The sequence below is a fragment of the Micromys minutus genome (assembly GCF_963924665.1).
Source record: "Micromys minutus genome assembly, chromosome: 1".
Lineage (NCBI taxonomy): Eukaryota > Metazoa > Chordata > Mammalia > Rodentia > Muridae > Micromys > Micromys minutus.
Window position 1 is genome coordinate 30,375,639 of NC_137969.1, and position 27,413 is coordinate 30,403,051.

General features: G+C 41.3%; 1 protein-coding gene across 1 annotated transcript in view; it reads left to right on the forward strand.

Annotated features, from left to right (window-relative positions):
- The window catches only part of LOC308422625 (uncharacterized protein), a gene marked incomplete at both ends in the record, with an annotated part of 100,313 nt that overhangs the window by 62,263 nt on the left and 10,637 nt on the right, over positions 1-27,413 (forward strand). Inside the window, 6 exons of the mRNA XM_080919234.1 lie at positions 375-535; positions 4,991-5,161; positions 7,962-7,995; positions 10,074-10,146; positions 17,170-17,380; positions 18,685-18,859. Coding sequence (XP_080775360.1) covers positions 375-535; positions 4,991-5,161; positions 7,962-7,995; positions 10,074-10,146; positions 17,170-17,380; positions 18,685-18,859 — 825 coding nt within the window. The remainder of the gene's footprint in view (positions 1-374; positions 536-4,990; positions 5,162-7,961; positions 7,996-10,073; positions 10,147-17,169; positions 17,381-18,684; positions 18,860-27,413) is intronic.

Sequence of the window (27,413 nt, forward strand, 5' to 3'; positions counted from 1 at the left end):
TCTGGGGTTTTCCTTCTGCGATCCATCAGAAATAAAATGAAGCAGCATTTACAAAACAAAAATACTCAATAGTCTCTAATGATAAGATTAAACAAAGCAAAAGCTTCTTTTAAAATGTATCTACTTCTTATTTTATGAATATTTTGCCTGTGCGTGTGTATGTGTGTGACACGTGTGAGGTGCCCTCATAGGACGGAAGAGAGTGTTGGGTCCCGAGACTACAGTTGTAAACTTAATGAGCGTAGGACCTCTACAAGAGCAGCAACTGCTCTTCAGCCCTCGTCACCTCTCCAGCCCCACACGAATCACGCTAAATCGGGTAGTGGAAGTAAGAAAACAGTAACACTCACCCTTACCTCCAACTTTTATCAAAGGTTGAAGAAATGAGCCAGAAGCAGCCGAGTCTGGAATTAGACGTCTCAGAGAACCTGCCTCTTGTGGTCACTGAGTTTAATGACAACCAGTTGATTTTCAAAAGGAAAGGCGGAAAGACTGGGAAGCTGTTTCCTGCTGAAAAGACAGATGAGCTTGCTAAGTAAGGCTGTAGAAATAGTTTAAAGTCAGTCGTCCTTCTGTTCTGAACACTAATCCTAATTTGGGCTGATAAACTATAGACTTCTGCTAGGACTACTCAGGTGTCCGCATGGTTATCAGAAGGACATAAATAATTTGATATCTATTAATCCAATTAAATTGATAAATATTTTCCCTAAAGAGAGTAAGAGTTGATTAATGTAAAGTGGTGGCCCCTCTGGCACACTCTTGTTTGAGGACATGGCTGAGTAAGGTAACCGTGGGGAACTGAGTACTGTGCACTGACCTTTGCATTGATTGGTACCATCCTTTGAAGCTAAAGTCTTCATTTGTAGAGCTGGGTCCCTCCCTCCCTCTGGGACTTGAAAACACCTAGAAGACATTAAGGACATTTATCACATATTATATACAATAGATGAATACATAGTCAATACATAATGTGAACACACAAAAAATATATATTAAAATGTTTGTGTAAACATTTTATATGTCCATATAGTACGTATGGGTATTTATGCTAGAATTGGTATAAGTCCAGAGATAGTGTATTTATCAAGAATTTACTTATAGTGTATGTCCACTAAATATCATATGTGTAACCATTTAATAAATGAGCGCTGGGCTGGAGCAATGGCTCAGCAACTAAGGGTGCTGGTTGCTCTTGCAGATCCAGGTTCAATTCCCAGCACCTACAGCCATCTGTAACTTCAACCCAACACCCTGGCATATGCAGTCACCAGGCATGCAAGTGGTACACAGACAAACGTGCAGGCAAAACACTTATACACATAAAATGAGACACACGTTGATTGAGATGTAAATCTTCTGAGGCAGCTGAGAAAGAGGTTGTTTTTCTGATTTCTTTATCAACATGTTCAATTATTCATACATTAGAGAGCTACTGATTTTTATATGTTGATTTTGTATCCCGACATTTTCTGAAAGTATTCTTATATCAAAAAGGTTTCTGGTGGAGTAAGAAGAATATTTTTAGTTGACAACCACTTAGTCTACAAATTGAAATGATTTGACTTCTTTCTCTCCTGTCGGTAGCCCTGTGTGACTTTGGCTTGCTACAGTATTCTGTCTAAAATTTAAGCCTTATGTTAAATAAGATGGTTGCTAGTTATGGGAGAAGGTGCTCAAAGTTTCCCCATTTTGTATAGTGCTGACTATAGGTTATTTAAATGCAGTCTTCTTATATTGAGGTGTGCTTCTTCAAGGCTTTATCATGAGGGATGTTGAACTTTGACAAATGGCTGTAAATATTGAGATGATCAATGATTTCTGTCTCTGGGTATCTTGGGATGTTTGCCAAGATACATGTGTGTGTGTGTGTGTGTGTGTGTGTGTGTGTGTGTGTGTGTGTGTGATTTGAATAGGAATGCCCTTCCCCATAGACTCATGTGTTTGAATGCTTGGCCCATAGGGAGAGGCACTATTAGGAGGTGTGGCCTTGCTGTAGTGGGTGTGGCCTTGTTGGAGGAAGTGTGTCACTGTTGGGGTGGGCTTTGAGGTCTCCTATTCTCAAGCTGCACCAGGTGTGGCACACAGTCTCCTGCTGCCTGCAGATTAAAATACAGAACTCCCAACTCCTTCACTAGCACCATGTTTGCCTGCACGCTGCCATGCTCTTGACCATGATGATGTTGGACTAGACCTTTGAAACTGTAAGTCAGCTCCAATTAACTGTTTCCCTTTATAATAGTTGACTTGGTCATAGCGTCTCTTTTCAGTAAAATTCAAACTAAGACATGTATGCTGAACCATTGTCACATAGCTGAAATTAAACTAACTTGATAGCTGTGTATGATATTTCAATATGTTCTGGTTTTCAAGGATCTTATTGAGAATTGTTGTGTCTATGTTCAGCACAAATTGACAATTCTAACTGTTTATTCATTTGCATATTTTTCTCTGATTTTGATATCAGGATAATAAGACCAAACACATTCTATATCATCACTAGTTTTCTCTCCACCTTATTTTTATGGGACAGTATGAGGCCACTGTGCTAGTCTAGTCCCTCTTTAACTCCAGTAGCTTATTTATGGATTCAACCCAGCCCTGTCCTTCCCAAGGCTGAGAGATTCTGCTTTGTTTTTGAGCATTTTTCTCAGTATTTAAATGTAATTTTTACAGTACTTGCTGGAACTGTTACTAAAATTCACACCCCATCTATTAACTGAAACCCCACTACAGACTCTGTTAAGCCTGCGTTTCACCTTGCTCATTTCACAGTTTTAACATGAGGCTCGAGATCTGAGCCTGGAGCCCACCCTCCAGAGTCCTGGGGTCAGCCTGGGATCTACTACTTCCCCAGAAGTCAGGACTGACCTCTGAACATGCCCTGCAAATCCCCAGACCTCAGGGCGGCCTTACTGAGGTCTACACTGGTCTGGCCTCCGAGTGACCACCTGCCAAGAGACTGTTCAGGAGTCCGTTCAGCCTCTTTCTTCATTCAGTCTGTCGGAGGCCTTGACTTAATGTTGGTAGGTCATGTGGGTCCAGGGGTTTGATTTCTTCTCAGTTTTCAGCAATACAATTCCCAAAGTAGTTGCTGACCAGCCTGTATTTTATTGGTATCTATTGCCATCTTACTTTTTATCATCTCCACTTTTAAGAATTTGGGTTTTCTGCCCGTTTCTACAGTGTTTGTGGGCTGGCTTGTCAGTATTGTTCATCGTGTCAAAGAAACGCTTCTGTCTCATGGGTTCTGTGTCTTATCATCTCCATTACCTTAAGTCCTCAACGTCATCACTCCCTTTCAGCTGCTGGGTTTGGGTATTTTATTACTGTTCTAAAACATGGAGGTCCATTATCTCCCCTTCCCCTATCTCTGTCTCTCTAAAATTGGTCACATGTAGCCAAGGCTGGGATTACAAACATAGGCTGTGTTGAAACTTTGAGGATTGAATTGATTTGTGTATGCTAAGTAAGTACTCTCTATGCTAAGTAAGTACTCTATGCTGACTAAGTACTTTCTATTCTGAGTAAGTACTCTCTATTCTGAGTAAGTACACTCTATGCTAAGTAAGTACTCTCTATGCTGAGTAAGTACTCTCTATCCTGAGTAAGTACTCTCTATGCTGAGTAAGTACTCTCTATTCTGAGTAAGTGCTCTCTATGCTGAGTAAGTACTCTATGCTGAGTATACTCTAGCATCTGTGCTACAGCTCTAGCCCTTCCTGGAAAGGCCCTCTGGCCACACCGACACTGCTGCCAGTGCATCTCAACCCTGTGCATAACATTCATCTTCCTGCTTCAGTTTTGCTCCTTTGACATTTTTATATTTGGGCTGTTGGCTTTTTGACTGGCATTACAGATTTTACCCCCGTTAGTATCATTTTGTACAGCTACTAACACAGTGGGTATACATGGGGATGGTGTACAGTAAATGACTCCTCACTGAGCATTTATTACATTAGGAAATAGCAAATGCTATGTGACGTATTGCTGGTGTTGTTTTAAACATTTGACTAGTAATATTTTTTAAATGCTTCACTTTGGTCAGTTCTTACAATCTAAATTTGCAGATATGTAAGTTTTGAATCGTTTTGGCATTTAGTCCATATTCTCTGTATCAACCCCTTTTTCTCAGAAAAATCCAGCATTGTAGCCATGATTCATTATTCTTTGGCTGGTATTTATGATAGTTTCAATTATGGCAAACTGTGTTCAATAAAATCCAAAGTTTATCTGCATTTTATTAAAATCAAAGGCCAACAAGATGGCTTAGTGGATTAAGGTGTTTCCCAGGCCAACCTGATGAACAAGGTTCAATCCTGAAGCCTGAATAAGGAGGGAAAGGGGAACCCAATGCCATAAATTTGTCCTCTGACCTCCACACACTCATGGTACCTACACACACACATGCACACGTGTTTCTCATACACACATTAGTAATAATATTACAAATACTTTAGATATAGGATAGTAAAATCAATTTGAATTTGTTGTTACATTTGTTTATTTTATCTTCTGTGTATGGGTATTTTCCCTGCATGTATATATGTGCCACGTGTATGCCACATGTGTGCTGTGCCCACGGGAACCAGAAGAGAAAGCTGGAGTTACAGATGCTTGTGAGCCACTGTGTGGGTGCTGGGAATCAAGCTTTGGTCCTATGCTAAAGAAACAAGTAGTCTCACCTGCTGAGCCATATCTCAGATGAATGTTCCTCATAAGTAGTTTCCCCCACTTTCTGCTTGAGGAGCTGTTTTGTTTTGTTGGGTCTCCTCTGTAAAGCGTTGCACATGCTCAGACTCACTCTTGAGCCACAAACTCATAATCTTATATTTGCCTAGTTTAAGAAGGAATCTGACTTCCCCTTCCTTACCTGGTACTTGATAATGTTTTCCAACGGTATACAGATGCATGTGGAGAAACCAAACTGCTGTTTAACCTTTATCCCCTGATGTACAAGACAATGTTGGTGTTTGTGAATTTTTCAAAGCAGCGTTCCTGACTCCTGCATAAAAGAAGCAAAGGGCGGTGAAAAGGAAGCATGGGGCCCGCGGGAGCCTGTGGTCACACCGATTTCTGAGAAATCCCCTCCAGAAGCTGCTGGTCTGCTGCTGATGACGGATGGCCACCTTCCCACTAAAAGGGATCAGGTTGAAAGAAGGTAAAAGCTGTGAAGTCTGCATTTCCTGTGAAGGAATACTAACAGGGTCTACTTTTTCTGAAACAAAGCAGAAAGGAGTCATCTGAGCTCCAAATAAGGAGCACCACGCCAGCACTGCTGGTACCTGGTGATGCAGGCAGACATGGTGATACAGGCAGACACATGGTGATGCAGACACATGGTGATGCAGACATACGGTGATACAGGCAGACACATGGTGATGCAGACACATGGTAATACAGGCAGATACATGGTGATACAGGCAGACACATGGTGATGCAGACATATGGTAATACAGGCAGACACATGGTGATGCAGACACATGGTAATATAGGCAGATACATGGTGATGCAGGCACATGGTGATGCAGACACTTGGTGATACAGGCACATGGTGATACAGGCAGACACATGGTGATACAGACACAGGGTGATACAGGCAGACACATGGTGATGCAGACACAGGGTGATACAGGCAGACACATGGTGATGCAGACAGACACATGGTGATGCAGGCAGACACATAGTGATACAGGCAGACACATGGTGATATAGGCAGATACATGGTGATACAGGCAGATACATGGTGATGTAGGCACATGGTGATGCAGACACATGGTGATGCAAACAGACACATGGTGATGCAGGCAGACACATGGTGATGCAGGCACACGGTGTTACAGGCACACGATGATGCTGGTACAAGGCTACAATAAACAGAGTTTTCATCAATGACCATCAATTGAAACCAGACAGTGCCCAGGATAGACCAGTCCTTGGAGATTTTTTCTCAAAAAAATCCAATATTAAAATGGGTAGCAACTAGGAAAGGATGTAAAATTTAAGAGCATTTCTTTTTTTCTCTTTTTCCTTTTAAAATGAAACTTTTTAGAAGGTTTTTGCATGGGGATGAAAATAATTCAGTGTAGAAAAACTGAGCAATTGAAATGTTTGTATGACAAAGTATTTGAAATCTTGATACACTATCGGGCTAATAGTAAACTGTCATTTGAACTTATTTACACACAGAGAGACAGGCACACACACACACATATCCCCACACACAATTTAAAAATCAAATGTTAAAAATTAGGATGTAATATATAGTTTGTAAAGTTATAAAATAACACAGTACTAAGACACTGCGGCACACTAAGAACATAATTACCCTCTGTGTGTTTTAAGAATCATTGTGAGTGGCTATGGCCGGCTAGGCTGTCCTTGAATGTAAAGTTTCTTACTTCCAAGTTTGTTGTATACATTCTGGAGACAGAGTTTTTCAAGAATACAGTAGCTAAATAAACCTCTAACTGTGGCACAGATTATTATGGTTGAATAATAAAGTCACACTGTATGAAACCGTCTTCCACACATGTAACAGTACCAAGCAACAGGCACTGTACCTGAGCTCCATCCCACTGGACATCCCAAGCCACTCGGGCTGACCTTGAAATCACGCTGTAGTGCAGTCAGGCTTGGAACCTGTGACCTTCACACAGACCCCTGCACAGCTGACCTATGTGCCTAAGTGATGCCCCGCAGAGCTCAGCCTTTGTCTAACTGCAAAACTCTGAAGTCACTGTAATTTTAACCAAGATGGCATACAAACATGGCTTCATTTGCCGTAGTATCACTTTATGATTCATATTGTTTTCACAAAGTGTTGTGGCATGTGGCATTTATGATTAACACAATATGGCCCACCCCCAGAAGTTCAGGTTTACTTCTGAGTTACTTGGCTCACTGTGTGTGTGCTCGGGCTTGCCCTTCCTTTAACGATCGTCTAGTCTGTTGTCACACAGAGTGTAGGGGTGAGAATGACACACAGAGTGCTTAGAGGAATGTGCACCCACTGTATAGTGAATACACACAGCCACCCCCAGCTATGAAGGGTTTCTCTGAGTCTGAGATAAAAGCATTGGCTCCTCCTACAAGAGGTCCCGGGTTTGAGTACCAGCTCTGAGGGCACCAGACACACATGTGGAGATGTAGGCAAAACACCCTTGTACTTTAAAGAAATAAGTAAATAATTTAAAGGGAGGGTATTTTAGAGAAGGACTTAAGTCATTTTTAAAATGAGTTTAAGTGTCTGTGATTCTGATTTTTGTCTTTTCATGACAATAAGAATGAAACCTTGTGGTAAAATGATAACTTTTTTCCTTTGGCTTTACTGGAAAACTTTGATCTAAGAATAATTCTTCATTACAGTATTAGTAGTGTTCTAGTTTCATTTCTGTTGCTAGGATATAATACCCAGACAACAAGCAACTTAGGGGAAAAAGGGTTGATTTTATTTTTGTCAAAATTCCAGGCTACAGCTTATTACTATAGGGCTGTCACATCGGTAGGAGCTTGAGAAAGATGATCCTGTCACATCTATAGTCAAGAGCAGAGAGAAACACACACACACAGTCCAGAACCCACTGCATAGGGAATAGTGCCACCCACGATGGGCTGAGTCTTCCCATATCACTTAATGCATAAAGAAGACTGTATGCTATGAACATAATCTCAGGCCTACTTGATCTAGAAATCTCTCATTAAGATTCTTTTCTCGGGTGATTCTTGGTTGGGTCAAGTTGATAATTAGAATTAACTACCACATTACTATTACTCTTTGTCCATTGCATTTAACTTCTGTTTATAGTTGAATCCACTTTACAGGAAATGATTGTATACTCTAAATTAGATAGCACAGACATGTGAGGTAAATTACAGCCATAGAGATGTTATATAACAAGACACTATTTGTGTTTTGTACACTTAACATTTGCCTGAAAAGATTTTATGTGTTTTTAAAGGCTCACAAAGAGAGAAGCTAAAGAAAAGAACAAGGTACTATAAATGAGTAATCGGAAACGGAGTTTGGTTGGTTGTAGGAGTGAAGCGGAGCCCGGGGAACCTGGGCTATGTGTCACTTCACTGGGAGAATCTACAGCTGCCACATTGCCACCAGCATCACCATAACCCTTTGGCGAGGATGTGAACCTGCAACCTCCACTGCCCACCCCAAGCCTGGCACCATGGGTATCCGGTAGGAAGTCCGGCCTGTGAGTCTTCACAAGAGTAGTGTCTGTCCTACAAATATAGTTGTGGCAAAAAAAAAAAAAAGGGTTTGGAAATAGCACTGTTTTGTTATGAGAAAACAATCATTTCATCCAGAAGAATGACAAAGGACAAAGTATCCGAGTGCCAGGCAGTCAGGTCTCCCTAAAGGCGATGGTCACTGTAGAGTCCGATGCTGAGGCAGGAAGGGCTAGACAGTGAATAAATGCGTAGCCGGTCTTACCCATGGTAGATGTGTCCATACTCCGGGTCCTTTGCACAATTCACCTGCAAAATTAGTAGAGCCGTGAGCAGGGGCTGAGGAAGTGGATATGAGGAGTTGAAGACTATTCCTAAAGCAGATGAGCAAGGCTTTGCAGGTTTCAGTTTCTATGTCTGGTGACCCCCTGGGCATCCACTACAGTATCCCAGCCCGCTGTGCAGGAATTAGTGATAAACAGGTGCTGAGAACCACCAGGGTACAGAACAAGCTAAACAGTGAGACCACGTGGGCAGCTTGGCTGTAGGCACGATTCTGCAGGAGCCTCCTCCTCCCTAGACTGAGAGGAAGGCAAGGAAGAGGATGAGGAAACTCAATTAGACCTGAAGTTAGTACCACACACACACACACACACACACGAAAGTTCATTCTGTTCAAACTTAAGTTACCAACACTGATGCCCAGAGATCCACGAACCAGGAATGGCCAAGAGTCAAAAACACTTGTTCACCAGCTCCGTGGGCACAGCTGATGGGCTGGGTAAAGGAAGGCAGGCTTAGCCTCTTCTCTGGCACTGCCCTTTCAGTCTTAACGACAGCAGGACAGACACTGAAACCCCAGTGGCAGCAAAGGGAAGATCAGGCGCAGGGTCTCCAGAGCTTACCTTTTACTCAGATGACTAGAAATCACTTTCCCTGTACAGTGTGAGGTTTTCTGCTAACTCCTAACTGGTAAGAAATACTTAAGTCAGCTGGACGTGGCACAGTCCCTTAGTCTGCTCTCAGGAGGCAGAGGCAGGAGGAATTCTGTGAGTTTGAGGCCAGCCTGGTCTACAAAGCTAATTCCAGGACAGCCAGGGCTACACAGAGAAACCCTCTCTCCAAAAGCCAATGTAAGTACTTAAGTTGACTTTTTTTTTAAGGTAACTCTCTGGGGCTGGTGAGGCAGCTCAGTGAGTGAGCACATTTGCCAAAGATCCAGGATGCCATGTTAGATCCCTGGACAGCTTTACTATTACACACAATGCTAAATATTTTTAATCAAAAAACAACTGCAAGCAGCTGTTAACATTAGTCTTAGTAGGGGTTGGGGTTTTAGCTCAGTGGTAGAGCGCTTGCCTAGCAAGTGTGAGGCCCTGGGTTCGGTCCTCAGCTCTGAAAAAAAAAAAAAAAAAAAAAAAACATTAGTCTTAGTAATAAATAAAACATATTAAAACATTACTTTACTAAGATATTTTGTCAAACGCAATATGGATATATTGACCGAAATGCGTTACAGAAGTAAGGTAAAAAGACTTGTAAAAATGTACGTTTTGCAAAAGAAATTAAGAAGCAAGAGACATAAGGGCTAGGTATAGGTGGAACACATTTTAAATCCCAGAGGCAGGCAGATTTTGACAAGTTCAAGGGCAACCCGGTCTCCTAGCAAGTTCTAGGCCATCTAGGGCTACATAATGAAGCCTTGTCTCAAAATCCACCAATCATCAATAAACCGGAGATGTTAACCAGAGTACCATTGGACATCATTGGTTTTATCTAGAATTCTGCACGTTTCTACTTACACGTTTACGTTTTAAACCACTGCTTCTTTGCATTTACTACGTGCTGTATAAATCTGGGGGATGTTTTGAAACAGTGTTATTTTACAGACAGAAACCCAAGTAAATGAAATAGAAGGAGCTAGCCGTGGAAGTGAGCCCTGTGCGACAGCCTCGGGCCCGGGTGAGTTGCCCCGTCCTTGTCATGCGCCACTTCATGCACTGCCAAGCGAAGCACCTTGGAAGGGCATGCGCAAGGGGGTCCACGTGAGCAGGTGCATGTGGGCCCCGAGTCCCAGAATGCTGAAGTGTTCAGGTTCTGGGCCCACAAGAGACGCCCTCGATACCGTACTAGACAGAGAACCACTTCAAATTCCCAGCCAAGAAGCTTTGTGGACTCCTGCCGCGCCCAGTGTGAGAGGCAACCGAGGCGCGGTTCATCTTTCTTAGAGCTCTACCTCCTCAAACCTGATCCGCTCCGTCCCTAGAATGGTCTATTTTCAGGATTCCCCCGAGGTGTCACTTCCCACCGCTTAAAGCTCGCCCTCCATGGCTCCTCTAGCTTTCCATGGTCCCTCTTCTGCCCACTACTCCTTGGACACGTGTCATAGGAACAGAACCTAGTGTTTTCAGTAACTCCGCTGAGGTCTTCTTGACCAAAATGAACCGCCCATATGTAAAGTGTGCCACGTGCCTAGGTGTCTGCGTGTTTAAACACATTTTTACACCATTGTCAACATGGGTATCAATAAATCATTCCTCGGTTGTCTCTTGGTCCCCTACCAGTTTATTTTGCAAAGTGCCTGTGTCATCCCCACCCACGTCACCATTATATGAGAATGTCAGTGCTCAGTGCCTCTGTTTATTCATAGCAGTCTCATGGGTCCTTTCCATTCCTACCATTCTAGTAAAAGTAGCTATTGTATCCTTTTAAAAACACAGTAATTTTTATAATTCTCCGAGAATTTTGTATGACTTATTTTGGTCATATTACCCTCCCTTCCCAAGGTCCTCCCGTAACCACCCTCCCTCCATTTCCCTCCAGCTTTGAGTTTTCCCCCCACCTCATGGAGTTCAAAGCATTGCCCTATTAGTCTTGGGAGGAGGGCCTGCCCTGGGAGGTGGACAAACTACCGGGGGTCCAGTCGTTAATGAAAACTGAATCTCTTCTGTCCCCATTGCTATCAAATGCCAGTAGCTCTTCAGCAAGTAGTGGAATTGTATGCTCACCTCCCTGCTGCTGATGCTGGGATTGTTTTTCTGCCTTGAACGTGTACAGCTCTGTATCGACCACTATGACTTTATATGTGTAACTGCCCTGCTGCACCTGGAAAATGGCGTTGCCTTGATGTTATCAACAACCTCTGCCTCTTAGAATTTTTGCAACCCATCTTCCTCAAAGATCATGAGCCTTGGGGGAGGGGTGTGATGTGTGTGTCCCATTTGGGGCTGAGCATCCCACAGTGTCTTACACAGCGCCTGTACTAATCACCAGCCACTGCAAGGAGAAGCTTCTCTGAAGAGGCCTGAGAGGTGTTCTGATTTACGTATGTGCCAGGAAGTCATTAGTAGTCACTCTAAGGCTTTGTCCATTTAGCAGGATAGTAAGTAGTGTTAGGGTCTTCCCTAAGGCCACAGATTCTTGGCCCCTTTAACAGTACTGTTTCACCAGTGGGCGTGTCCTGTCAGGCACTAGCCTGTCTGCAGGGGGCGCCGTTCATAAGCTGATGACCATTTCTCTCCTCCAGTAGCATGCATAGCACCTTCTAGCAGCGTGAAGGCTAGCCAACAGGGAAGAGGCTTCCCCATGAGTACCAGCTTCATTTTTTTCCCATGTTCTGTTACTCAGGTTTGTGTTGTCTTCAACAGTAGGGTCTTACTGTCAAGCTCTGGGGGTAACCAAGAGTCTTGGCAATCGAGTGTAAAGTAATCTATTGGCCATCAACTCAAAAAGTAATTTGTGCATGATGCTGTTTTTTTTTTTTTTTTTTTAACACACTATTAAGCTTCTTTCTATGATATTTTCTATTTATGATGTGTGTGTTTGGTGCGGTTCTGGGGATAAATATAGACCCCTGTGTGCCAGGTGCAGGAAGTACCACTGAGCTGTATCTCCAGCTCCCTGGTTACTTTGTTTCTTAGAAACAGTCTTGGTTAATTCCTCCACTGACCTTGAATTTCCAGTGTGTCTCCAGTGTGAAATGGCTTTAGAGACTCCTGCCTCAACTTCTTGGGTAGCTGGGATTAAGGACCACACATTCTGGTTTCCTTCTCTGTCGCTGTGATAGACCATACAAATGAAAGCAACCTGGGTTTATTTTGTTGTGAGGTCCTCTTAAATCCAGCATAATTCAAACACCAGGTCAAGGAAGACGAAGAAACAATGTATTGTAATCAAGCTGCTACTGATCGATCAGAACCACAGAACAGACTTGGGAACTGAGCTGTGACCATGAAGAAAAAGTGCACAGCATATTTAAAGGATGAGACCACAGAGTGGGGCGTGACTTGGTCTGTAGCATTGTCCAATCATATTCTGACATACACAGAGGGGGTGGGAAGTGGGCTGTAGCATTGTCCAGTCATATTCTGACATAAAGGGTTGAGCAAGGGAGTTTTCACCAATCAGGATAGGAGTAAAGTCCTGGACCTGGGAACATGAACTTGTTTGACCCTGCCCGCAAGATGGAGAAGTTAGTTGTCCCTGAGATGTCTGGACTCAGACACTTAGTTCCTTATAATAGATGCTGTTCCGCTATTGGGAAGTCCCCAGCTCCCCTTGTGCCTGGAATTTAGTTTCTCCCTATGATTAAATGGAGAGATGGCTCAGTGGTTATGAGCACTGCTCTTCCAGAGGACCTGAGTTCAATTCCCAGCAACCACACTTGGTGGCTCACAACCATCTATGATGGGATCTGATGCCCTCTTCTGGTATGTCTGAAGACAATGACAGTGAACTCATATAAATAAAATAAATAAATCTTTTAATAAAAAAAGAAAAATAAATCGACCACATATTAGGCCAGAGTTGTTTGGGTACTTTTGCCAGTATTTATTAAATTTTAATCATTAAATTTCGATTTGATTTCTTTATCGCTGTGGAACATATTTCTCATTGCTTAAGTTGTTTTGACAATTCTATGATTTACTTCTGATCTTAGCATGTGCATTAACATGTTAAAGCATGCTAATGCCCCACACTGTCTCACTGACTGTCTGCTCTAACCCTTGCTAAGGAAGTGAGTTTAGAATGTCAAGTGGCATCAGTGAATGACTTTGGGCAATGTGGTCAAATTTTGTATCTTTCATTTGTAAAGTGTCACTGGACAAACTGACAGCATGCATCTTTTTGACAGCCATTCCCCAGTTTGTGCTGGGACATTGACTGAAGTGGTCTTGTTCATCTGCCGATAGCCAGAGTTGCTGTGGGCCCATGAGTGCAAAGGCCCTGCCATTTATGAGATTAGACTGCATTTTATGATGTATTTCATGCATGTGCATGTATATATATTTACCTTGTGCATGCAATCCTAGGAGAGGTCAGAAGAGGGCATCAGATCCCCTGGAACTGGAGTTATAGGAGGTTGTGTGCCACCATGTGGGTGCTGGGATCCAACTTGGGTCTTCTGCAAAGTCAGCCAATGCTCTCAACGTCTGAGTAATATCTTCAGCCTGCCGCCACTGCTACTGCCGCCGCTGCTGCATATCACTGGAGCATACTTTTTATTCAGACAGACAATCTGTCATTCACCTGGTTCTCATGTTTATTCCATATACTTACCAAGAGGCTATTAACTCTGCAATAACGTTTTACTGGGCACGGGAGTGACAGCCCCTGACAATCCCAGATTTAGAAGCATCTTTGACTTCTATACAACAGAACTGCTAGGGAAATGCTGTTGAATGGCATTTTTAGTGAAAGCACCAATGGCCAGTGGGCACGGACTCGGTGTGCTAAGCATAGAAAGAACATGAGAGCTGAGAGCGGCCATTCAGATCACAATCACCAATGTCCCTGAAAGTCGCTGCTCTCCTAGAGATGGCTAGCATCCCATCCACAGTGTGGCTGAGCAAATACCCTTTGAGGTTGCTGCAGCAGCGCAGCCGTACGTAGAACATGGCTTTTCTTTGCCTTAGTATATATGACTTCAGGTCATACCACTTAGGGACAGAAATGTGTTCATGGCTCTGATAAACTGCTTGTTGTGGCCTTTTATGTTCTCTTTTGTTAACAGATTATGAAGGACAATTTGTGCTTATGTTTTATACATTCATGACATCCACCTTATGTCTTTTCAATAGTCTTATGGCATGTGGTTCTATAAATTTTTCGGACTATTTGAAAGCTCAAACCAATTTAAAAAAAAAAAAAACAACACAGTATATGTCTTAGGGTTTCTATTGCTGTGAAGAAACACCATGACCAAGGCAACTCTTATAAAGAACAACATTGGGGACTTGAGAGATGGCTCAGCAGTTTAGAGCACTTCTGCTCTTCCAGAGGTCCTGAGTTTAATTCCCAGCAACCACATGGTGGCTCACAATGTACAGTGTCATCAAATAAAGAAAATAAATAAATATCTCTTTAAAAAAAAAAAAGAACAACATTTAAATGGGATTGGCTTACAGATTCAGAGGTTCAGTCCATTATCATCATGACAGGAAACATGGCAGCATCCAGGCAGGCATGGTGTTAGAGAAACTGAGAGTTTTACATCTTGATCCAAAGGCATCCAGGAGGAGACTCTGTCTTCCACAGGCAGCCAGGGTAAGGCTCTCTTCCACACTGGGTGGAACTTGAGCATAGGACCTCAAAGGCCACCCCTACAGTCATGAACTTCCTCCAACAAAGCCACACCTCCTCATAGTGTCATTTCCCACTGACCAAGCCTATTCAAACCACCACAGACCCACCTTCCAAACATGTCTTCTTCAAGTGTTAGCTGCAGTTAAATCTGTCCACCATTGTGCTGTTGATTTGGATTCCTATTGATTCAGATTTGTTCAAGCAAAATTTAATTTTTAAAAAGTTATCTCTTGATGGGTCTACTTCTCTTTTAATTGAAATATGAGATATATTTAAGTCACAAGAAACAGGTTGGCCCTTCCTTGCTGTTCTTATGACAGCCTCTAGTCTCCCCTGACCCCAATGTTGGGCAGGACATTCCTGAAAGATTTTGGGGACTTTTGCATTATCATATGGCCATGAACCTATGAGGTCCAGGAAATGTAATGTGGTAATTTGGATGAGAATGGTCCTTTCAGGCTCATAGATTTGAATAGTTTGTGCCCACCTGTCTGCTGTTGGGACTGTTTGGGAAGGATTAGGAGGTGTAACCTTGTTGTAGAAGGCATATCGCTAGGGATGAGCTCTGGGGTTTAGAAAGACTCATATTGTTCGTTTCCTAGTGTTCTTTTACTCTGCCCCTTGGTTGTCTCGAGATAGAGGCTCTCAGCTACGGCTCCAGCACCAGCTCCTCCTGTGCTTAGCACCATGATGGACTCTCACCCTCTAAAAGTAAGCACCAAATTAAAGTTTGATTTATAAGTGGCCTTGATCGTGGTATTTTATCACAGGGATAGAAAAGTCACTATGACAGATACATTTAAGTTACACTAAACAGCTTGACCCTTCCTTCCTGTTCCTCTGACAGCCTCCAGTTCTCCCCAGAGTTAGGCACCACCTTTTCCTGACCCAGTGATTCTCAACCTTCCTAAAACTGTAACTCTAATACAGTTCTTCATGTTGAGGTGACCCCCCCAACCATAAAATCTTTTTTGCTATGTCATAACTGTAATTTTGCTACTGCCATGAATTATAATGTAAATATCTGATGTGAGCCCTTTGCCAGGGGGTTACAACCCACAGGATGAGACCTACTATCGTAACCCATTATAACCTGACTCACAGGTTACTCAGCTAGACTTCTGAGTATGGACTCTTCCTGGCATTTTGTGAGCCCTGATCCAATGTTCCAGTTCCCTGGAAGTTTGAAAGGTGTCCTTCCCATCAGTCACTGAAGCCTTCCTGTCACAGCATTTGTCCACACTCTGCTAATATTGAAGGGGCCTCAACAGCTCTGCAGCATTCTTCCACAGTGTTCTCTTCCCTCCAGTTGTCTGTCCTCTGCAAACCTCAGATTCACCTTCCTCACCAGAGAATCCAGAAGGTTCCACATGAGTTCCTTCTTCATGTTTGATGGCCTGGACCTTCCCTTCACAGGGAGATATGATGCTCAGAAACCTTTTTCTTTTTCTATCATAGTTCATTATCTTCATAGTCCATTATCTTAATAATTGTAAGTATATTTTGTATATTACATATACAACATGTTGTATACATAATAATACAATTATAAATATATTTTGTAATAGTAATAATAATATTTTGACTGTTTGCTCATCCTCCATGGGAAAATCTACTTTAATCTCATTTTAGATTAGTTCTCATAGAACTGTTTTCCTACAGCATCTATCTAAATATATAATTCTCATTTTGTGTCTTTTTCCCCCTAGATTTGAAACTAGACAAAAGCAATTACACTATTCAGAGTTCTCTAGAGTAACAAAATGTATAGAATGAATGTTTATATAAAGGGAATATATTAGAATGACTTAGAGGCTGTGACCCATATAGTCCTACAGTGGCTGCCTATCAACAAAAGGTCCAAGAACCCAAGAGTTGTTCAATCTATGAGGCTGAACATCTCAGCTGGCCTTCAGCACACACTGAAATCCCAAAGAAGCAGCCTCTAATGCCACTGGAGGAATGGACTTGCCAGTGAGTGCCCTGAGCTAGAGAGCCCCCTTCTTCCTTGTCCTTTAGATGGGCTTCCAGCAGAAGGCATCACCCACATTAAAGGCGGATCTTCCTGCCACAAACTGGATTGGAGGTGGATCTTTCCGCCTCTGGATCTGGATTAGAAATTGGATCTTCCCACTTCAAACGTTTTAATTAAGACAATCCCCCACAGGTGTGCCCAGCCACTTGGGTTTTAGCCCTTTCTAGACATAATCTGGTTGGCAGCCAAGACGATCCATCACACCAGGACTCACTTGTTTTATCTGCAGAATTAACACGTGTTCTTTAATATAGGCACACAGTGCTCACTGGTCAGCATATGGCTGGTTGACCGTGAAAACATAGTCCCTGTGTTCAAAATATGCTCACATATGATCTGTTCCGGTGTTGCCCTCTCCCCTACAGGTTACAGCAGCCTGTCAAAGCTCTGGGGTATGGCACACTCGGATGAAAGACCGATAGAGCTGAAGAATAATCACTGTGATTTGCTTATGAGAGAACATGGAAAAGTGGAAACCAAGACTAGTGGAGCACAGAGAGGACAAACGGAAATTAAAAAAACAAAGTCCCGGTCACCGCATAAAGAGGTGGCATGGGACGAGCTCTGCACTTTGAGGCACGGTAGCTTAGTTGTTTTCTATTTTTTTTATTTTTGTTTTATATGCATGTGTATCTGCCCACATGTGTGTCTGTGTGCCACACGCACAGAACACCCCAGAGGCCAGAAGAGGGCATTGGGTTGCCTAGAACGAGAGTTACAGATGACTGAGCCACCCATGGGTGCTAGCAACCCAACCCAGGTCCTCTCAAGGACAGCCCATGCTTTTAACCACTGAGCCATCTCTCCAGCCCCATGACATCTTAGTTTTAGAGGAACACTTGAACCATCCTACTGTACCGATAGACAATGGGGTTCTCTTGTTGCTGGCTTATGGTCTAGTGTTCTAGGAAAACGTTTTCAGTCCTGTGGAATGTGGAACTATGAAGGAAGGTGTGACAGCCTCACATGGGTGTGAGTATTTTACACTCATAATCTCCAAAACTGGAATTCGAGTGGCTATGCTGAGTCCTATTGCTCACTATCCTTTAGGGGTGAGGACTGTCATCACTTTCATGATTTCCTGTTACAGTTAATGCTGCAAGAAATGCCATCTGGACTTTGTTTTCTGAATTTCTAAATATTTTGGAAACATTCCTATACATTACTTGTTCAAAGTATAGAAATCTTTTTTAAAGCTTAGATCAATACATCTCACTTGTTCTAAGATAAAAGCTTACCATTCGTTTATCTAAAGAGCATGAGGAGTCGTTATTTCTCAACTCAAGTACTTTTAAATTCATACAATTGTTCTCTTTAGTTAATTATTCATTTACTTCACTGTGGACCCAACAAAAGTCATCATGAGTGACAAGCCTGGGGATGAGCTAGGTTCCCATCTGTATTTTTGTTAACAAAAGTGAAACACACAGAAAATAGAGGTCACTGGTTGATTTATTCCACATGTCTCTTTCATACAGCCATAACTGATCAGATTTCTATGTTAAATACTGACTCACTGCTGCTCAATGATGGGATGATGTATTGTTCACAAAAGACTGTCAACCTCCCTATGAGATGAATAAAATCAGGATATGGTTGAAATGTTAGGAACAAGCAGGGTGAGAGACAGCAGATACCGGATTCATTCTTCCGGTCTTAGGCCATGGCTACCCTACTGTCTGAGCATCTGGAGATGCTCCTTTGCAATGCGAATCATTTTGGGGCACATCTGGCACATTTTATGGTAGTGAAACTTTATTTCAAGTCAGTTTATTCAATTGTTTGGAAGAGTGATCAATCAAAAAGATTATTTGTTAGTATAATAAAATCAAAATGACATTTTTACTCAAAATGAGTCGTAGTGTGTTTCAATACTCCAGGTTCCCCTTAAAGCAAGATGCGAAACAAGAAAATGCTGAGTTCATGTTTCAACAAAAGAAGCCACAGTTACAAAGGGGAAAGGAGCAATGTGGTGAGAATGTGGAGTGGACTCAGCACCCTGGAATCAGGACAGTGATCACAGAACTGAAGGCCCTAGAAAAGGATTTGAGACAGGTAAACTAGTTATGAGCAAAATTTCATATTTCTGAGAGTTTGATCGGTATTAGTTAGATCACTCCAACTTTGTACGTGTTTTCAGATAAATATATGTGGCTAACAGAAAATGGTCAGAAAGAAAAGGCATTGCTTGCCAATCCATCACTATGGAAACGTGAAAGCACGCATTACACTAGCTGGAGCCGGGCACTTCATCACTTGACTGTGTAATCGCTGGGGCACCAGGCATAGCTCTCTTGTGTTGACCTAAATGTTGCCACGCCATCCATTCTTGAATTACTTAGACAAAAACAAATGTTAAATGAAGGCATTAGTAGCTAAGTTTATGAATTATAAATCTTGGTATCAATAGTGTTCACCACATGTTCCTGGCTGGGGGACCAGAGGGTGGCTGGAGTTTAGCCAACTGCCACTAGGATGATGACTAGGTGATTTATGCTAAAACGTGGGCTGCTCGTGTTGGATCTGCAGTGGCTGGAGTTGGATCGTTAGTAGATAACAGTACTACCCATGCCTGTCTCTGCAGCTGCTTTTGCACTTTAACAAACATGCTTATCTGTGCAGCCTCAGTGGTTTCTGTGGGTGATCATCCTCGAAAAGGCCACATCGTTGTAAAATTCGGTGGTGATGCTTTGGGGGCTGTGGGAACATACACATGACTAAACTCTTAGTGAAATGATTCTCTAAGGATTTGAAGACCAAAAGAGCCCTGACTGCAAGTTTCTCAAGAAAAAAAAAATGCCAGCATCTCATAAGATAAGGTTGGGGCAAATCATCTTTGCAGCAAGATTTATTAGCAATTGCACAAAGCACAAAGGGGGTCTGAGATGCTCGAGGCATTTTCCAATATGTACTTGTATCATGGAAAAGCCAGGTAATTTGACCTTTAAGTTTATATGTATAATGTATATATTTGGAAGTGGTCATGAAAATGTTGGACTGAGTCATCTTTGTTCCTGATGCATAACCACGACTGGTCTTGAATCATTTCTTGAATCATTCTTGATCATTCCAGTTCTGTTTCCCATGTAAGAGTAATGGTCTTAGTTTATCTCTATTTGTCTGAGTCATGACATCCACAATAAACTAATTGTAAGAGAAGACTTTCAGTGTTTTCCTTAAAAATCTGCCTTCTACAGACACTTTCTAGTTTGGGACAGTGATTTGACCTCCTTTCATGTGATATTATAGAGATTTATGTGCAAGTTTTATACTTCAGCTACTATATAAGGAGGAAAAATAAAACAAACATAGTCCTATTTTCCAAGAACATTCCTTCCCTTTAAGAAGACTGCAATTTTATTTCAATGTGCACAGTCACTGAAAGCATAATGTTCTGTAATATATCAGATGTTCTTCCACAGTCACATCCTGAGCCCTAGATCTATATATCTCATTTTATTAACTTTATATAACTTGTACAGAAATGCCAATGGATTTTTATTATAACATGGTTTAGATTTTCAGTATATGGCAGTTTTATCCTTAAAGAATTTCATACATGCATGAACTGAACTTTGGTCAGATTTACCTCCTCCTAACTTCTCCATTCCATTCAACTTTCATCCATCCCTCCTTCTTAAAATAACTCACCAAGTCCATTTGTGGTGCCCGTATATTCATGGACGTTGGGCCATTCACTGGAGTATGGCTAACTAACCCAGGGGCTACACCCTTTAAGAAAATTGACTCTTCTTCCCCTCCAAAGCCATAAACTCTCAACAGCTCTCAGCTCAGGTTTGTGAGGCTCTAACCATGCTAGAATGTTGACTGGCTTGTTCTTGTACAGGTCTTGGAGAAGCACCACAGCTGAAGATGGGAGCCCTGCATTTTCTGTCTGATAATCATCACCATGACTGCAATTGTCCTGTCATATCTAGAAGACGCTGTTTAACACTGGTCTTCCTGGACCTCTAATTCTTTAAAGCTTTCCAAACTCACTTCCAAAGTTTTCCCTGAGCCTTGGGGGATGGGGTGTGACATAGATGTCCCTTTTGTGCATGAGGACTCCACTGTTGCTATTAACTACACTTAGATGAGTTGTGAGATTCTGCATTAATAGCCATCTACTGCATAAAGAAACATCTCTAATGAGGACCTATGACATCCCCAGCCATGGGTTCTTGGCCAGATTTATAGTATTGGCCATGAACTTTTTTGGTAGATCAGGCCTTATATAGCAACTCAGGAAGCAGTTGGTTAGACCATAACATTCATGCCACTACCACACACATGGATATGGTTTAGCACACAAGTCATCACTGTAACTCACAGGGCTCACAGCTGAGCAATAAGGCTGTTGATAGATCTTTCCCCCAGACACAAACACACACACACACACAAACACACACACACACACACACACACACACACACACATATGAGTTGCCATGTAGTCTGGAAATTAAACTCATGGCCCTCTGAAGAGCAAATGCCTTTACTGCTGAGCCACTGCCATCTATTAATTTCTTAATCTTAGCTAGTCTGACTGGGGTAAGTTGAAATCTCAACATAGCCTTAATTTGCAGTTCACAATGGCTAACAATAGGGAGTACTTTTTCAAATACTTCTCAGCCATTTATTTCTTCTGTGAACTCTGTTTGTTTTTAAATTGGGTGGTTTGTTTTCTCAATGTTTAGCCTTTTGAGTTCTTTGTACAGGAGCGATTTCCTTTACAGTACAAAAGCTTTTCAGTTTCATCAAGTTCCACTTACTGATTGTTGGTCCTATTTTCTAGGCAACCAGGTCCTACTAAGAAAGTCTTTTCCTGACCCTATATCCTAACATGTCTTCCTATATCCTGGCATACCCTCCTATATCTTCACATACCCTCCTATATCCTGACATGTCCTCCTATATCCTGACATGTCTTTTTATATCCTGACATGCCCTCCTATATCCTAGCATGTCCTCCTATATCCTGACATGTCCTCCTATATCCTGGCATGCCCTCCTATATCCTGACATGCCCTCCTATAGCCTGGCATGCCCTTCTATATCCTGACATGCCCTCCTATAGCCTGGCATGCCCTCCTATATTCTGACATGCCCTCCTATATCCTGACATGTCTTTTTATATCCTGGCATGTCCTCCTATATCCTAGCATGTCCTCCTATATCCTGGCATGTCCTCCTATATCCTGACATGCCCTCCTATATCCTGACATGCCCTCCTATGTCCTGACATGTCCTCCTATATCCTGGCATGTCCTCCTATATCCTGGCATGTCCTCCTATAGCCTGGCATGTCCTCCTATATCCTGACATGTCCTCCTATATCCTGACATGCCCTCCTATATCCTGACATGCCCTCCTATATCCTGACATGTCCTCCTATATCCTGGCATGTCCTCCTATATCCTGACATGTCCTCCTATATCCTGGCATGTCCTCCTATATCCTGACATGTCCTCCTATATCCTGACATGCCCTCCTATACCTTTATAGAAAGGTCACGTTCACAGTACTACTTCTTCCAACCCATGTGCATGGTGAGGTCTCTCCATCTTTTGGTAGCATCTTCGGTTCCTACCTTCAGACTCTGCTTTACTGTGTTTATCCCCTCTGGGGGTTTCCTGATGGCATTTCTCAGTACAGAGTCATGTCATCTTCAAATAGGGATGTGTTGGCTTCTTTCTTTACATCTGTCTCCCTTTTACTTATTAATCTTGGTGCTCTAGTGAAGACTTCAAGCACTATGTTGTGTGCGAGTGAAAAAAGCAGACGCTCTTGTCTTGCTTTTGATCTTTGTGAAGTGTTTTGGTTTTCAGCTCCATTTGCCACGATGTTGGCTGTAGGTAGGTTTGTTGTATATAACCTTTATTAAGTTGAGGCATCCTTGCTCCATCCCTTTCATTGGTGAATCATTCCTGTATCTCTGGAATCTCATCAGCTTGACTCTGACTAGTGATCTTTGTGATGTAGTCTTGGACTCAGGTCGTCGGTATTTTATTGAATTGCTTCACCTATGCTCACGTTGAAGAACTCAGTCCGTGAGTTTCTTCTGTGGTTGTTGTTATCTTTATCTGGTCTCAGTATCAGAGTAATACTGGGCTCATAAGAAAAAGGTGGAGGGCCGGAGAGATGGCTCAGTGGTTAGAGCACTGACTGTTCTTCCAGAGGTCCTGAGTTCAATTCCCAGCAACCACATGGTGGCTCACAGCCGTCTGTAATATGTGTTGGAAGACAGCTACAGTGTGTGTGAGAAAGAGAGAAAGAGAGAAATCTTTCTTTTAAAAAGGGCCTTCTTTCCTTTTCTATTTCTATGGAATAATTGAAATAGTATTAGCATCAGTTCTTTAAAGTTTGGGTAGAAGTCTATAATAAATCCACCTGGTCCTGTGCTTCTTTTAATGTGGGGACTTTTTATTACTGTTTCATGCTTGTGGCTGGTTATAGATCTGCTTAAATGTTTAATTTATCACTTTAATTTTAGCATGTTATATACACAAGAATTCATCTATTTTTTTTTTTTTTTTACATTTTCTAGTTTAGTGGAATGGAGGTTTAAAACTATATCCGTAAGACTTTCTGCATTTCATTGGTTTCTGATAAGATGTCCTCACCCTGTCATTTCTGAATTTTACTAACTTGTATCTTTTCTCTGTTTCTTTTGGCTAATTAGGCTAAGAGTTTGCCAGTCTTTTATTTTTTTCAAAGAACCAACTCTTCGTTGATTCTTTAAATTGTTTCTTTTTCTTTTTTTTAAAGAATTAATAAAGAATTAATTTTCATTAATTTCATTAATTTCTTCCTTGGTTTTAATTCTCTCTTTCCATCTACTGTTTTTTGGCTTTGGTTTGTTCTTGGCTTTTCCAGGCCTCAAAGTATGTTTATTAAGTTATTAGAGGTCTCTCAAATTTTTGAGGTAAGCATTTAGCATCATAAATATTCCTATTAGAACTGCCTTCTTGTGATCTATATAAATAAGTTGGATGTGTTTTCATTTTCATTCAATCCCAGATTTTTTATTTTCCTGATTTCTTTTTGATTCAATTATATTTAATTTTTTTTTTCTTTTTGATAGTGTTTCTCTCTGTATATCCCCGGCTGTCCTGACTCTGTAGATCAGGCTGGCCTTGAACTCAGAGTTCTGTTTTTTTTTGGAGAAAGTTTCATGAACTACTGAGAAGAGGCATGATTGGTGACTGGGTGGAATGTTCCATAGTTGTCTGTTTAGTCCATTTGATATATGTCATCTAGCTCCGGTGCTCCTCTGTTTAGTCTTTGTTCAAATGAGGTGTCAATTGGTGAGTATAAAGTATCGAAGTCACCCACTGTGACCGTACATTGGGGTTAGTCTGTGCTTTTAGATCTAGTAGAATGTCTTTCATAAAGTCAAAAGTGCCCGTGTTTGATATGTGTATGGTTATAGTTGTGATATCCTCTTGGCGAATTGTTCCTTTAATGATCACGTAGTGGCCATCTTTATCTCTTCCGTCTAGTTTTGTTATGCAATCTGCTTGTTTAGATATTAGAATAAATATGCCTGCTTGTTTCTATTTCCTCGAATATCTTTTATCATCCTTGGATATTCTTGGAGGAGCCTGTGTCCTAATCCAATCTTACTAAGTGTCTATGTCTTTTTATTAGGAAATTGAAACTACTAATATTTAAAGTTGTTACTGATCTGGAGAAATGGCTCAGCAGTAAAGTTCGAGTACTGCTCTTGGAGAGGACCCAAGTTCAGTTTCTGAACCCACATCAGGCAGTTTATAACCACTCGTAGCTCCCAGCTACAAAAAATACAAAGCTTCTTGCTTCCACCTAACATGTGTGCACAACCACACACACACATACACACACATACACACACAGACATTGGGCAAGGGAGACAGAGAGATACACATAATTTAAAATAAAAAATAAGTTATAGCAACCACATGGTGGCTCACAACCATCTTAATGAGATCTGATGCCCTCTTCTGGTATGTCTGACAGCTACAGTATACATATAATATATATAACATTAATATATAATACAGTATATATAATAAATAAATCTTAAAAAATAAAATAAGTTATAGAGAGTTGTTATTAAAATATGTGAATTAATTACTACCATGGATGATTTTGTGGTGTTTCCTCAAACTTCATTTTACTAACTGTTCAGGTGTTATTTATTTATTCCCTGTGATACCTTGGATATGTATATCCTCCCCCTCTGACTGTAGTATTCTTCCTAGTATCCTCTGTAGATCTGTCTTAGTGCTCATAAATTTATTTCATCTTTTTCACTTTTAATAGATAGTTTTTCTGGGTATAATAATACGGGTTGGTGGTTTCAGCCTTTTAGAACTTGGAATGTGTCTTTCCAAACAATTCTGGCTTTACATTTTTTTATCAAATAATCAGCTGTCTTTTAGGTGGGCCTATCTTCAAAAATTACTTGACTCTTCATTCTTGGAGCTTTCAATACCTTCATTTTATTCTGTTTGCTTTTTTTAATTTTTTTTAATGTTTTAACCATAATATGTCATGGAGAGTTTCTTTACTGTCTATGTGGTACTCTGAAGGGCTCTTATACCTGGATGGGTAACTCTTTCTCTAGGTTTGATAAATCTTTATTAAAAATATTCTCTGTACCTTTCACTAGGGTATTCCTCTTTTTATGCCCATTATTACAATGTTGGATCTTTTCACCATATCCCAAAGTTCTCCCATGTTTGATTCTTTTTAAATTTCTCATTGACCTTTACTGAGTCATCCTATTCCTCTACCCTGTCTTGTAATCTTGACACAGTTTTCCACATGATTCATCCTGTTGGGGAGATTTACCATTGATTTCTTTTGATTTTTTTTAGGACATTTAAGTTTAAATTTTTCAGCAATTTTTTTTGTTAAGTTAGTTATTGTATCTTAAGTTGAGTCCAGCTGTTCATTCAAGTCTTTTTTCTTTTGGAGTATACTCCTATTCTCTCTGAGTCATTTGAACACAGTTATAATAAATCTCTTGAGTTTTTTTGTCTGCCGAGTCATTCTCACTGAAGCTCATTAGTAGGGAATTAGTAATTAGAGGGAACATGTTGAGGTAGATTTTTGTGTTCCTTTTATCTCTCTGCTGGGACTTACACATCTAAAGTAGTTTACTGGTTACATCTCTTTTTTTTTTTTGTTGTTGAATACATACTCTTATTCTGATAGATCAGGACATTCTGATAGCTCAGACAGGGCAGAGCCACCGCAAAACATCTTTCTGTCAGGTTACAAAGGAGAAAACAAAAACCAAAATGAGCTCAAAGTACTGCCTGGTGGTCAGCTCTGACTCAATCCATATCAGACATAACAGTTCATACTGACCTTTAATTTGATGGGTCCTGTGTAAAGCTTTGTGGAATTTCTTAGGATTAATAAACCTAATAACATATAGAGCATAACAGGATATGTGATCCGCATTGACCTTGTTCTAAGTAAAGTTATTTTTCTGTGTCATGTTACAGAAAATGTTATAGGCATGTTACAGAAACAGTATAACATACTTGGCAAACACAGAACGAAATGGCCATAGCTTGGCTGGGGGATGGACCTCAACAAAAAGATGGCGACATTTTCTTTTGTGAAACTGGTATTGAGGACTGCAGTTTTCATTTCTAGTTTTCTTTGGGGGATTGAGTAATGTCTGCCTGAACAGGCAGTATTCAAGTGCCAGCACAGTCTTGGCTAGGCCTCCTGTCCACAGCCTGCTATGGCTCAAATGCCTTGACTCACACCAGTCTTACATACAGGACCACTTTTGTTGGTATAACAGCTGTGGGGAATAAATGTGATCAGTGTCATAATGCTTAAATACAGTTCCTCATGTGCCATGATGTGTCGTCACTCCCCAGTCTAACCACCCTGGTGCTGGACTGTGGTAGGCAGGCACTGTATTATCAACTCCATCTCACAAGTGAAGACAGCAGGGTATGGAAACTGCTTGGCTCGTCTTCACACCACTCCTCAGTGACTGAGCTGGGATCCAGAGCATTATGGCAGCTGGGAAAAGCCAGTCTCTCGCTCTCTCGCTCTCTCTCTCTCTCTCTCTCTCTCTCTCTCTCTCTCTCTCTCTCTCTCTCTCTTTAATCTCATTTTTCTGTGTTTGAATTTCTTGTCTTACTTGTTTTTAACTTGTTTGTCTTGGTTTCTGTTTCTGTGAGGGGGTGTTTCTTGGGTTTTGGTTTGCTCTGCTTTTGCTTGTTTAAAGGAGAGAAAGATAAAAAGAACATCAAGTTGGGTGGATAGGGAGGTGGGGAGAATCTGGGGGTAAGTAGGGGAGGAGAAAAACATAATCAAAATATATTGTATGAAAATGTTTTTAACTTTAAAAAAAAGTTTAAAAGGAAAGATTGAATACCTAGAAACAGGCCACCAAGTAGGAAGATTACATTTAAATAGTTTCTCTGTGTTAGTTTAACTTTTACTGCTATGAAGAGACACCAAAACCAAGGCAATTCTTACAAAGGACATTTAATGGAGCTGGCTTACAGGTTCAGAGGTTCAGTCCATTATCAACACGACAGGCAGACATGGTGTTGGAGAAGGAACTGAGAGTTCTACATCTTGAACTAAATGCA